Consider the following 12,742-nt stretch of genomic DNA (forward strand, 5'->3'; position numbering starts at 1 on the left):
ATGAAACAGCTGCAACTCGGTAAAGAGTGTACCAAAATCTGGCCCCCGTTTATGTCCTTGTTGGAAGACGTAGGAGGGAGCACAGTCGATGCTGGCCGCATCTTCAGCAACTTGGAAAGATAAGACCTTGGAAGTGTCCGTGTTATTGGGGATCATTACAGTGAGGGCGGTAGCCGTGGCGTTTCCAAAATTATCCGTTGTGCGATAGAGAATCTGGTGGCTGGCCTTGAGTTCCACGGGGAACTTGCCAAGTACGGATATAGGCTTGGGCGTCGTACGGTGCCGTAGAATAGTTCCGGGTTGAACTTTATCAAGGTTCTCTGGAACATTATAAAAGGAATCTTGGCTAGGTAAGGAAGAGTCCTGTGCGGGATCGAGCTGCGCTGAAGGCCGAGGAGTCGCATATACGGCAGCTGACAGGGCCAGCAAGGATGCGGCGAGTCGCAATACACGCCTAGGCGCCATCGTGCGATGGGTCTGTAGGCTGATGCCTGACGACTCCGTCGCTGGCAGGGAATGAGAATTTCCAACGCGTCCAAGAAGCAAAAGAGTGACCTTCTTGACCCACGGTCCATGGGACGGCGACGAAATTTTGACAGTACGTGTCAAACTTGGCAACAAAGCCTATATACCACACTGGGCTGCCAGAGACGTTCGCCACATACCATAGCTCCAGCCCAGCCATGAGATATCTACTAGCACTGCTCTAAAGTTCTACTAACGATACTAGTATCAAAAGCATTTGACAAACGAGGATCGTTTCTAGATACATATGCGAGTGATGCACATTTGAGACAGGATGGCATGTGGGGAAGGCTGCCGCTAGAACTTGAGCGGTTATATGGAAGAATACAGTCACGGCAGAAGAACCTGACTCGGATGAAGGAGGTGCACGGGGCATATTGGGAAAACAATTTCTAAGAACAGAAAGGCGGGTAAGAGAAATAGAGACGTCAACAAGTTGCGGCAGGTCGTCCCTCGCTAGAAGAAGTTGGGAAATCGCATGGGCATGCGGGTTAATGCCAAAGGTGGCCAAGGTCGAGCTTGTCAAGAGACATGGCAGGCATGCTATTACTCACAGGGTCCTTGGGAAGCACTTTTACATCTGGGCTGGTGCGTCCTCGTCGAGGTACAGTCAAACGAGGTGTGTAGGGCGTTATGGAACCAGGCCTGGAACGGGCCGTTTCAGTATCCCTGAGTATTAGGACGAGAGTTAAATTAGAGACCTAGATGTCTCTACCAATTGGCAGCTAGTACTATGCTAGATGTGAGATCATTGCCGAATCCGCCGGTGACATTTCAAGGCAGATATCCGGTTAAGGTCAGTGCCGTCGCTACCGGCAGGTCTGGCGAGTGCCTAGTTTACCACTAATAAAAAAAAGAATATCTTTAAATTTGGTTTAAGGTAATAATTAATCACAACTATTATTTCTATTTTCAGCATAAGTTGAACCGAAAGTTCTAGCAATTCTCTAACTAATATACGGAAGCAGATGACCCGCGGGCAACGATCAAGTGAGAGCAGTTGTCGTCGATGGGTGGTGTCTTTGCATCAACTCGCATGGCGGTGAGACTCATTGTCTGCGACAAGGCATACACGGGTTGCGTGAACCCCAAGATGTAATACTTCCGAGGCGCACGGTACGAAGCTGTTCGCAGGGACAAGGACCTGAAGTTCCCCTTTCTGGACGGCAACCATTGAGCCGAACCAGACAGTAATGATGTCTCAAGAAGATGCTCGCCCGGTCACGGCAAAGGAGTTCCCGTGGAGTGGAAAAGAAGCGGATGTCTTCAAGCTTATTTATTGATGCGGCTGTTACATGTAACACCGTGGCGTGACTGTAGGGGCCAGTAGCTAGGGGTAGCTGACGCTCAGTCTGAAGACAGCTCCTGAAGCCACACCGAACTTCTTCCTCCCTGAGCCGGGAACGGAAACGGCGTTGTCAATGGCGTGAGTCTTTAACGCGCGTCGATGGGGAATTGCGCAATGTTAATGGTAGAGCCACTCGCGAGCTTTGCTGCAACTATGATCCGTTGTGGAATCTGGTAGAGCATTTATATTTATACATATGGCACACTTGCGTGACCCTGCAACTGGAGAGGTGGCAGCACCAGGCCCCAAACAAGGGTGCTCGCGGAGGAGGAAAGTCTTGGAATTGTATAAATAAGGCACCTGGACGGTCTAATCAAGCGGTGTATGAAAGACCCAAGGGGGATATTGGACGTGAGATGGTCAGGCAATATGTTGGGACACTACCTTGCAAATACCTAGTGTGTATGACAGCACGCACAGATTGGTTGCAGGCCCGGCAGGATAAGTCAAGGCTAATCGACACTCTGCCATAAATGCTCGATCACAGTAGCTTTCGGGTTTCACGCAGTTACTATCACTTGTGATGATTGTCCTAAACCCATTGCCGTGTCTGTAGCCTCTTTCTCGAATCATGGTGAAGGGGGTTAAGTTCAAAGATGATGACATGGAGCCCTTTTGACAAGACTTTGACTAAACCTTCGTACATGCACGCAATAAAGGAGGTGGCAAAGTGTTGGCAAGGCTTCAGCATAGAGGGCCTCTGTCGTCGGCCTGACCTCTTGCTGGCCTTTGTTACTTTTCGGTCAAAGTATTCCTGGGCCTGACCTGATGATGTACATGTTTCTCTCGTTAACAAGTCGCATATTTGGGTATGGCTGCTTCCAACGGCGCGCTATCACGACAAATGTACAATGCTCCCCTTCCCCGGATGCTCACCCTTACAGCTTGGCGAATAGACCCTTGCAGGCGCCCTTGCCCAGCTGAACCAGCGTGCTCTTTGTCCGCATGTACGCTCGGATGCCCTCGTGGCCATTCTCCAGGCCGACGCCGCTCATCTTCCAGCCGCCCACGGGCATCTCGGCGGGCGACTCGCCCCACGTGTTGATCCAGGTGATGCCCGCATGCAGCTGGCGGACCACATCGTGTGCCAGCCCCACGTCGGACGAGACGACCCCGGCAGCAAGACCCATGGGCGTGTCGTTTGCCCGGCGGACCACGTCGGCCATCCACTCGTCTTGCTTGCGGCCCCGCGTCGGGTAGGGCAGGAGGCACATGACAGGCCCGAAGATTTCCTCGCGCGCCACGCGCATGTCGTCGGTGCAGTCGGTGAAAACGACGGGGGCCACCCAGAAGCCGCCGGGTGTGGGCTTGTCGCGTTGGGCGTCGGCGGCGCCGTCGTACAGCACGCGGGCGCCGTCGACGTCGCGGCCGTGCTTGATATACATGGCCACCTTGTCGCGCTGGGCGGCGCTGACGACGGGCCCAAAGTTTGTCTTGTCGTCACGGGGCAGGCCCATGCGGATGCCCTCGCGGCAGCGCCGGACCAGGGCCTCCTCAACGCGAGCCAGTAGGGTGTCCGGGATGAAGACGCGGGTGCCGTTTGTGCAGACCTGGCCGGTGGAGAAGAAGTTTGCGGCCATGGCCACGTCGGCGGCCTCGTCGGCGTCGGCGTCGGGCAGCACCACGAGGGAGCTCTTGCCGCCGAGCTCCATGGTGACGCCCTTCATGCCGCGGGCGGCCTCGGCAGCGACCTTGCTCCCCGTGCTGACCTGGCCGGTGAAGCTGACCTTGGCAATGCTCGGGTGGGCGACGAGGGGCGCGCCGACGCTGGGGCCGTCGCCGTAGACGACGTTGAAGACGCCGGGGGGCAGGCCGGCCTCGATGTAGATGCTGGCGAGGGTGTTGGCGTGCAGCGGCGTCACCTCGCTCGGCTTGTAGACCATGCAGTTGCCGGCGGCGAGGCACGGAGCCGACTTCCAGAGGGCAATCTGGATGGGGTAGTTCCAGGCGCCGATGCCGGCGCAGACGCCGAGGGGCTCGTGGGCGGTGAGGACAAAGGCGTCCGGGCGGAGCTGGGTGTGCTGGCCGGGCAGGCCGCCGGCGACAAAGTGGGCGTAGTATTCGAGGACGTCGGCGCCGGTGACAACGTCGACGGCCGACGTCTCAGACCAGGCCTTGCCCGTGTCGAGCGTCTCGGTCAGGGCGAGGTCATGGTTGCGCTGGCGGAGGAGGGCGGCGGCGCGGAGCAGGACGGCGGCGCGCTGGGGGGCTGGGGTCTGGGACCAGACGGGGAATGCAGCGTGGGCGGAGGCGACGGCATCGTCGAGCTGGGACGGGGTGGTGGTGTAGACGGTGGCGAGGGGTCTTCCCGTGGCCGGGTCGAGCGAGGCAAAGGTGGACGAGGACGACGAGGACTGAGGCTGGGGTTTGCCCGAGTGAAAGGTGTGGATTTCCGAAGTAAACGTCATCTTGGGCGACAGCGTGCGCAGGAAATGGACGGACGGGATTGGCGAGGCGTAGGTAGTTGGTCGTCGCTTTAACGAAGCCGTCGTCGAAGCTCGGCCTGGCCGGAGAGGAAGTGCCGGCAAAGGTGAGCCGCGTGTTAGTGCAGTATGAGAAAGACGGCACGACGTGGGGGGATTGGCAGTGGCAGGAGGTATCTAAGTTGATGGGTCATCACGTCTCCTCGAGTAATGACGGCAATGCGCGGCAATGCGCGGCAATGCATGGCAATGGATCCAGGACGAGGGGCGGGGTCCGCTACTCATATTCTACTGTACAGCGTCTATCCGCATTCACCCTCCTTTTGCCAGACATATATGTTTCAAAAAGTCTTTTATATATTCAATGCTGATCATAGACGACAAGGCCTGCAACGATTCTGGAGCTCAGGGCAAGAAAACATTTACACCCCACAAGGACTCGTTTCCCACGACATGAAGAGAAGAGGGCTGACTCGTGCGCGTTGCTCTCGTTTAGCCCGAAACGGATCAAGGCCGTCTCACGAGCCTGTGGGGGCATGAGGGGGACAGGCGGGGCAGCGACGACGTCACTGACGATGAAGAACTTGGTGCTGCAGGACGCGGACACAGTGCATGTGCATGTTTATGGTCGAGAACGAGGTTCTCATGCAGGGCAGGCCAGACAGCGCCTTCATCCGATGCCAACTCACAAAGAGCGGCAAACTTGTCGCCGGACGAGAGACATCAAGAGCGGGTCGCGAAGAGGACCTAGAATGAAATGGTCCAAGTTATCAACCGGCTGAGTACGGTGCCTGGGGCAGTTTATTCGCACAGTCACATGATTGACAGCGGGGGACTTTTGTGGTGCAAACGCACAGTCGGCCCCGCTGATGCAGGGCCCTCCGCACAGTGCAGCACGGTATGTACCTGTGCCCTCTTCTCCAGCACTCTTCTCGGCTGCTGTGATGCGCCGCCATTGAGAGCTCAAGGTAAGTTATTATATATAGTGGGTAGGTGGTTCCAGGCACTACAACTGTGAGAATGGAAAAAATCAGAGGTCTGAGAGGACCAAGACCCTCGACGACAACGACGTCACCCCGCGATGCGACGATGTGCGTTTCGGCCGAGCTTCCCTTTCAGCCCATGCAAAAGGATACGTAGTACATACAGTGCTACAGTATGATTGCAGTTCCGCAGGGTCCAAGACGCCGATAAGGTGCAGGTTCCCGAGACATAATCGAAACGATAGTGTCTCTGTACAGGAGGCTTCATGCAGTACTGCACAGCAACTTACATGCAAGGTGGTGACGAGAGGGGGCGGCCATGCCACGCGAAGAGACAGAAGCTATAAAAAAGGAAGTTAACAAGGTTCATACATCTGGAGAAGAGAGCAAGGAGAAAAGGTGAGCCTTTGCGAGGACCAATGATATCTTAAGCATAGAGAGAATAACTTATACTGTACTAGGTAGAGAAACGGACCCGCCATGGCCCGCCCCTTTGCGGGTGCTCGGTACAGTGCGCATACGCATGTACTGTACAGTGGGCGGCTGCCCCTCTTCCCGACCTGGTGCTCAAGCACTGTGCGCACCGTTAGTGTCGAAGTCCGCTAGCAGAGACTGCATGAACGGGTAATACAGTGTATCACGTTCCCGGCACAGTGTCCAATCTGGACTGTGCTCAGGCAAGCACAGAGGGAAAGCCTGTCTGTCATGGCAAGAGCCTCTTGAATTTTATTCTTCTTTTTCAACTCCTCATCCTCCTCCACCCTTTCTTTAATCTTGTCTGGAACTCCGCACCACGCTCAGCCCTGTCCGCGTGGCTGCGACCGCCAAACTGACCCTCCGTCCGTCCGTCCGTCCGTCCGTCCGTCCGCAGTGACCATTGAACGCCTCGCCGCCGCCCCCGGATGGATGGCGGCTCCACTAGCCTTGAAGAGATTTTGCCGAGTGGAAACGGCCAACAGCCCTGGCTGGTGCTGGCACCCTTACTGACTCGATGGCCAGATCTTGGGTCCGGTCGTGCCACCGGCTGAGACCGCGGTCCATGGATCTGGCTGCTGGCTCCTAGTATTTATTTAGCGTCGGCGAGTGCCGTGCCTATCCGAATACAACGTCTCACTCTCGTTTCTCCTCCCTCCTCGCCCTCTTTGTCCCGTACCAGCTCTCACCATTACACTGGCGAGAAGACCGTGTCCAAGCCAGCATACATACACACGTGCATGTGCAGAATCAAGCAACCCGGCCGAGCCTGGTGCTAGTTTCCGCCCTGTTGTACAAAGTAGCCCGTCATCTGTTGGACCTCGCCCCGACCAAGACCCTCCTCCTTGCCCCAGGACCTCGACAACATGACGACGCAGACTCTCCCCGCCAACGCCGGCGGCGCCTACGACTACATCATCGTCGGCGGTGGCACGGCCGGCTGCGTCCTGGCCTCGCGGCTGTCGTCGTATCTCCCGGAGCGTCGCGTCTTGCTCATCGAGGCCGGTCCCTCCGACTTCAAGCTCAACAACGTCCTCGACCTGCGCCAATGGCTCTCCCTCCTCGGCGGCGAGCTCGACTACGACTACGGCACCACGGAGCAGCCCATGGGCAACAGCCACATCCGCCACTCGCGCGCAAAGGTCCTCGGCGGCTGCTCCTCCCACAACACCCTCATCTCCTTCCGTCCTTTCCGCCACGACCTCGACCGCTGGGTCGAGCAGGGCTGCAGCGGCTGGGACTTTGACACGGTCATGCGCCTCATTGACCGCCTGCGCAACACGGTCCAGCCCGTCCACGCCCGCCACCGCAACCAGTTGTGCAAGGACTGGGTCCAGGCCTGCTCCAGCGCCCTCGACATCCCCATCATCCCCGACTTCAACGCCGAGATCCGCGACAAGGGCCAGCTGACCGACGGCGCCGGCTTCTTCTCCATCTCGTACAACCCCGACAACGGCCGCCGCAGCAGCGCCTCGGTCGCCTACATCCACCCCATCCTGCGCGGCGAGGAGCGACGGCCCAACCTGACCATCCTGACCGAGGCCCACGTCTCGCGCGTCCTCGTCGACGGCAACGTCGCCTCCGGCATCGCCCTCACCCTCGCCTCGGGCCAGCGCATGACGCTCCGGCCCCGCAAGGAGACCATCCTCTGCGCCGGCGCCGTCGACACGCCTCGCCTCATGCTGCACTCGGGCCTTGGGCCCCGCGCCCAGCTCGAGGACCTCGGCATCCCCGTCGTCAAGGACCTGCCGGGCGTGGGCGAGAACCTCATTGACCACCCCGAGACCATCATCATGTGGGAGCTCAACAAGCCCGTCCCCGCCAACCAGACCACCATGGACTCGGACGCCGGCATCTTCCTCCGCCGCGAGCGCACCAACGCCGCCGGCAACGACGGCGATGCCGCCGACATCATGATGCACTGCTACCAAATCCCCTTTTGCCTCAACACGCAGCGCCTCGGCTACCCCGTCGTCCGCGACGGCTATGCCTTTTGCATGACGCCCAACATCCCCCGCGCCCGCTCCCGCGGCCGCATCTACCTGACGTCGGCGGACCCGGCCGTCAAGCCGGCCCTCGACTTCCGCTACTTTACCGACCCCGAGGGCTACGACGCGGCGACGCTCGTGGCCGGCATCAGGGCGGCCCGCAAGATTGCGCAGCAGAGCCCGTTCAAGGGCTGGCTCGAGCGCGAGGTGGCGCCGGGTCCCGAAGTGCAGAGCGACGAGGCCATCAGCGAATACGCCCGCCGCGCGGCGCACACCGTCTACCACCCGGCCGGCACCACCAAGATGGGCGACGTGTCGCGCGACGAGTACGCCGTGGTGGACCCCGAGCTCAAGGTCCGGGGTATCGGCAAGCTGCGCATCGCCGATGCCGGCGTCTTCCCGGAGATGCCGTCCATCAACCCCATGCTGACGGTACTGGCGGTGGGCGAGCGCGCGGCCGAGCTGATTGCCATGGAAGACGGATGGAAGCCCGACGCCAAGACGTCGAGGCTGTAGACGCGCCCAATGCCGCGTCGGGCTCGTGCTCTCCAGTAAAGGGGGCGAGCCCGGCTGTGACGAGTTGATGTTAGACGCCTGGCTTTTCTGCTTTTCGTACTGCCTGGCCTACGTACCGGTGATTTCCGAGCGCCGTCCCTCGCGACATGAATGAGCATGGCGATGAGAGAAACGGAGATGCCCAAGACGGCAGAATGGCCCCCCCCTTGATTCCCGTCGCCTGTGTTGCCCATCGGGCGGGGATCTCTTGTACTACGAGAGGAGCCGGCGGGAGGTTGCGTGCGGGGCTTCGGGAGAGTTGCAGGACTTGCCTGGAACTCTGTTAGACACGAGACAGCCGGTGGGGGCGAATGTTTGAGATGGGATTTGGGATTTGAGATGAGTCGTTGTCGAATATCATGCCATTTTGGGAGGCCAGCATGTCTGTCTTGTTTCTATATCGCATCGGCACGTATAGACCATCGGGCCCGCTACATAGAATGATACAGACAGACGGATGAAGACGACGGCAGCCGGCACTCGAGGCTTGGGACGTGGTCACGTCAAGTTACATAATGGATGACATGACGGTTCTCCCCTTTGAAGAGCGGGCGACGGGAAGTGGATATCATGGTCTGCGGAACGTCGAAGGTGGTCTCTGGACCTGTGGCCAAGGGCTGGCTCTCTTGATGTCCTGCAGTCTCTGCCTCTCGGAGCCTATCCGAGCGAGGGCGTCATGTACTATACATGCATGGGGCGCGGGCACGTATGTAGGAATAGGTAATTACGTAGGGAAGCGCATTTGCCCAGAGCGGTGCAAGCCCAGGCTCGCGCACGCAGATATAAGGTTGGCCCCCGGGACTTCGGGACGAGGCGGCTGGCTTGGCCCCGGAGTCCAGGGCCGACGAGACGGGGTCGTCTGTCTCGGAGCAAGCGCCGTCCGGGCCGACTGGGCCCTGTGCATAGTATTATCCACCCGACCGCATCCATGCATTTGCACCTTTTTTCCTTTTGGATGTGTAATTACACACGTTCTCTCGTCCGTCCGTGGACCGTGTCTGCCCAGACTGGCGGGCGCGTGCTCGCGATGGAGGCTGTGATTTGCTGCCCCCCCTTGCTGGACGACGAATACCAGACGGATCCCTCCCTCTTCCCCTGTCATCTGTCTTGTCTCTCTGTCCCCCTTGCGACACGCCTTTTTTTTTATCATTGTCGTCAGTCATCGTTGTCATGTCCCGACTGGGAAGGAGAAATTGAAAGCCAAGACGGGGCAGAGGGGGGGGGGGTGAGAGTAGCACAGGCAGCGAGACTCAGCAAAGGAGATATATCGGAAACTCTAGCTCGGTATGAACGAATACATGCGCGTAGCCAGGCACAGGGTCCATGATGCCAAGGCCCGGCTCCTGCACTGGCCATCGCCCGCCTGCCTCGTCCCACACATGTCCTCGTCGACGCTCCGCCGCGCTGCAACTGGGTCTGGATTAACTTACACTGTACATGGAGAAGCGGAGAGAGACGGGGGACGGGAATGGCATACGTCAGGGCATCGCCTTTGAGGAGGGGAAACGCCTGCGTTGGATGCGACGCTGCGTCGACGCGAGGGTGCCATGCGTGCTTGCGTGCTCGTTGTACAACAAGAGCCATACGTATTCGTCGCTGTGAAGCGAGGCAGGGGAGAAACTCACTTGATGGACGGGGAGCGGGAGTCCGGTGTCGCCGATGCGGTGCTGTTCTTGTGCGATTATACAAAGGAGGAGGAGGGCGCCATGTCTCGTCTCTGTGCTGCCACCCTCTCCTTTTTCGGTCCGGGCCTATAGGTGATAGCGCAAAGGCATCGACAGGGCCTCTCGTCGCCTGATTTGCAGCCTCGACAAGAGGGTTGCCGTCGTGTTGCCCGGAGCCAGACCAGGACCATCGCGTCGGCCACGGGAGCACCATCCAGCCTCCCATGTCACCAGGGTGCAGCAGCAGCGGCGGCGGCGGCGGCAGCATCAGCATGAGCAAGGCGGGCCGACTCGAGGCCGCCGTGGCCGCCGCCTCCAGCAGCCCCAGCAACAAAGTTCCTCGTCCTCCCTCGCCAGGCTCGGCACCAGGCCGCGTCCCTCGCCCCCCTCCGCTGCTGCGGCGCCGCAAACGCCGTTCCCGCCACCTCCCCCCGCGGCCCTCTCGACGCCGCGCGCTGGCCGCGGCTCCGGCGGCTGCTGCCTCTTCTTCTTCGTGGTCGTCGCCTCTTGCTTCTTTTTCTGCTGCTGCTGCTGCTTCTTCTTCTTCTTCTTATTCCCTTACTTGTCCCTGTCCTTGTTCTCGCGCCTCTTTTTCCTCCTTCTGCTGCGCTGTCTGCTCTCCCTCGACGGCCATTGCTCCTCCTCCTCCACCATCCTTGCAGCCCTCAGCCGCCGCCGGTGCCGCTGCTTCCTCCGCACCCTGTTCCAGCGTCAGCAGCATTCGGAGCCCGTCCACCTCCCCCTACGCCTCTTCATCACCAGGAGCGGCGGCCCCGAGGACGACGACGACGGCGACGCCCCCCGCGAGCGCAATGGAGCCCCCCGGCGCCGGCCCGACGCTCAGCTTCTGGGGCCCGGACCCCGTGCCGCTGCCGCCGCGCTTCGCCCGCATCAAGCGCAACCTCATCGCCGGCCACGAGGCCGACGTCGAGGCCAGCTGGGCGCGCCTCGTCGACGCCCTGCGCGCAGAGGTCGAGCACATCGAGGGCCTCGGCCCCCACCTCATCCCCTCGGTCGAGTTCGCCGACCTCGACGACCCGGCCCAGACGGCGCGCTTCGGCCGCGACCTGCGCCGCTACGGCGTCGGCGTCGTCCGCAAGGCCCTGCCGCGCCCCTTCGCCGACGACGCCGTCCGCGACACCGTCCGCTACCTCGACCACCGCCGTGAGTGCGGCAGTCGGCGTGCGAGCCCCGCGCCCGCAGGCTCTGCCGATCCCACCAGGGCCGGACCCGGCGCCGGATCCGGCCCCGGCCTCGGGCCCGACGACGCGGGAGCGGGAGCCGGCCCGGCAGCGACGGCGGCGGCGGCGGCGGCAAGACGCCCGGCACGCCTCCGCGCCCCGCGCCAGGACCCGACCTGCTACGACTGCTTCTGGACGCCCGCCCAGGTCCGGTGCCGCGCGCACCCCAACGTCCTGCGCGCCCAGCGCTTCATGATGAGCCTCTGGGACACGGGCGCCGCCGCCGACCGGCTGGCCACACGCCTGCCCATTGCCTACGCCGACCGCATCCGCGTCGAGGGCGGCGGCTTCGACGCGTCCAGCGCCGCCAGCCCCGGCGGCGGCGGCGGCTTCTGCAACGGCAGCGGCAGCAGCTCGGCCTGTATCCAGGTCGCCGCCGCCGCCGCCTGTTCCCCCTCGTCCACGCCCGAGGCCGGACCATCCTCGTTGCAGCAGCAGCACCTGCTCGCGCGCCAGTCGGCCGACGACTGGATCACGGCCCTGCAGTCGTCGGCCGGCATCATCGCCCAGGTCGACAACGGGTCGCTGGAGCGGTGGGAGCCCGACGGATACGGCCGCGGCGGCACCTACGACCGCATCTTCCACGGCCACTGGGAGCACTACGACCCGTGGCAGTGCGCCAGCCGCGTCGGCGCCTCCATCGACCTCTACAACGGCTACGGCTCGTGCTCCATCCTGCGCATGTTCCAGGGCCTGCTGGCCCTCTCCACCACGGAGCCCGGCATGCTGCGTCTGCTGCCCTCGCCGCGCCTCGCCACCGCCTACTACCTGCTCCGGCCCTTCTTCAGCCCCAGGCGGCCCGCCCCCGGCCACCGCTCCGGCCCGGACTGGGACGCCTACCTGGCCCCGGACAACTGGGAGCTGCAGCGCGACCCGGACACCATCATCCACGGCGCCGTCCCCGGCCACGCCCAGCGCGTCACCGAGCGCTGGCACCCGCACCTGCACCTGCGCAGCAGCCTCGTCACCCTGCCCACGCTCCAGCCCGGCGACTACATCCTGTGGCACCCGGACCTGCCCTACCACTTCTCCAGCAACCCGCGCCCCGGCGGCGGCGGCGGCGACGACGACGCCGTCAGCATGCTCGTCTACGTGCCCGCCGCCCCGCTGACGCAGACAAACGCCCTCTACCTCGCCCGCCAGCGCAAGGCCTTCCGCCGCGGCCTCCCGGGGCCCGACTTTGACTCGTGCGGCCGCGGCATTCTCGCCGAGGACCCGGACCTCCGCCCCGGCGAGTCTGACATGGATGCCGTTGGCGGCGCTCCCGCCCTGCGTGCCATGGGGCTCGCCCGCTGGGAGGAGGATCCCGGTCGCGCCGTCTCGGCCACGGGGCCCGATGCCGAGGCCGATATCGTCCGCCTGGCCAATCTCATCCTTTTCCCGGAGTGATGGAAGAGACCATCGAGATGCTCCTGCGCGCAGAACGAGGAAGATTCTGGAGGGGGCGCGTTTCAGATTAAAAGGGATTCAGTGGAGGCGCAAACGGTGGTGATGCCACAGTCACTATCAAGCGGCGTGGATTTAGATGGACCTGGTTTACC

The 12,742-nt window shown here is 61.5% G+C and overlaps 3 protein-coding genes across 3 annotated transcripts; 2 read left to right on the forward strand and 1 right to left on the reverse strand.

The window, feature by feature from the left end:
• Positions 1–2,751: 2,751 nt before the first annotated feature.
• On the reverse strand, positions 2,752–4,281 carry HRG_10219 (aldehyde dehydrogenase family domain-containing protein; the record flags this gene model as incomplete). Its single annotated transcript, XM_044868690.1, has 1 exon — positions 2,752–4,281. The coding sequence occupies one exon, from the start codon at positions 4,279–4,281 to the stop codon at positions 2,752–2,754; it is 1,530 nt and encodes a 509-aa protein (XP_044716045.1).
• A 2,338-nt stretch (positions 4,282–6,619) lies between these two features.
• HRG_10220 (GMC oxidoreductase domain-containing protein) lies at positions 6,620–8,257 on the forward strand (the record flags this gene model as incomplete). Its single annotated transcript, XM_044868691.1, has 1 exon — positions 6,620–8,257. One exon carries the CDS (start codon positions 6,620–6,622, stop codon positions 8,255–8,257), a length of 1,638 nt encoding a protein of 545 aa, XP_044716046.1.
• A 2,515-nt stretch (positions 8,258–10,772) lies between these two features.
• Positions 10,773–12,590, forward strand: HRG_10221 (uncharacterized protein; the record flags this gene model as incomplete). The annotated part of the gene is made up of 1 exon (XM_044868692.1): positions 10,773–12,590. The coding sequence occupies one exon, from the start codon at positions 10,773–10,775 to the stop codon at positions 12,588–12,590; it is 1,818 nt and encodes a 605-aa protein (XP_044716047.1).
• Positions 12,591–12,742: the final 152 nt, after the last annotated feature.

The sequence above is a fragment of the Hirsutella rhossiliensis genome (genome assembly GCF_020360975.1).
Source record: "Hirsutella rhossiliensis strain HR02 chromosome Unknown scaffold00015, whole genome shotgun sequence".
Taxonomy (NCBI): domain Eukaryota; kingdom Fungi; phylum Ascomycota; class Sordariomycetes; order Hypocreales; family Ophiocordycipitaceae; genus Hirsutella; species Hirsutella rhossiliensis.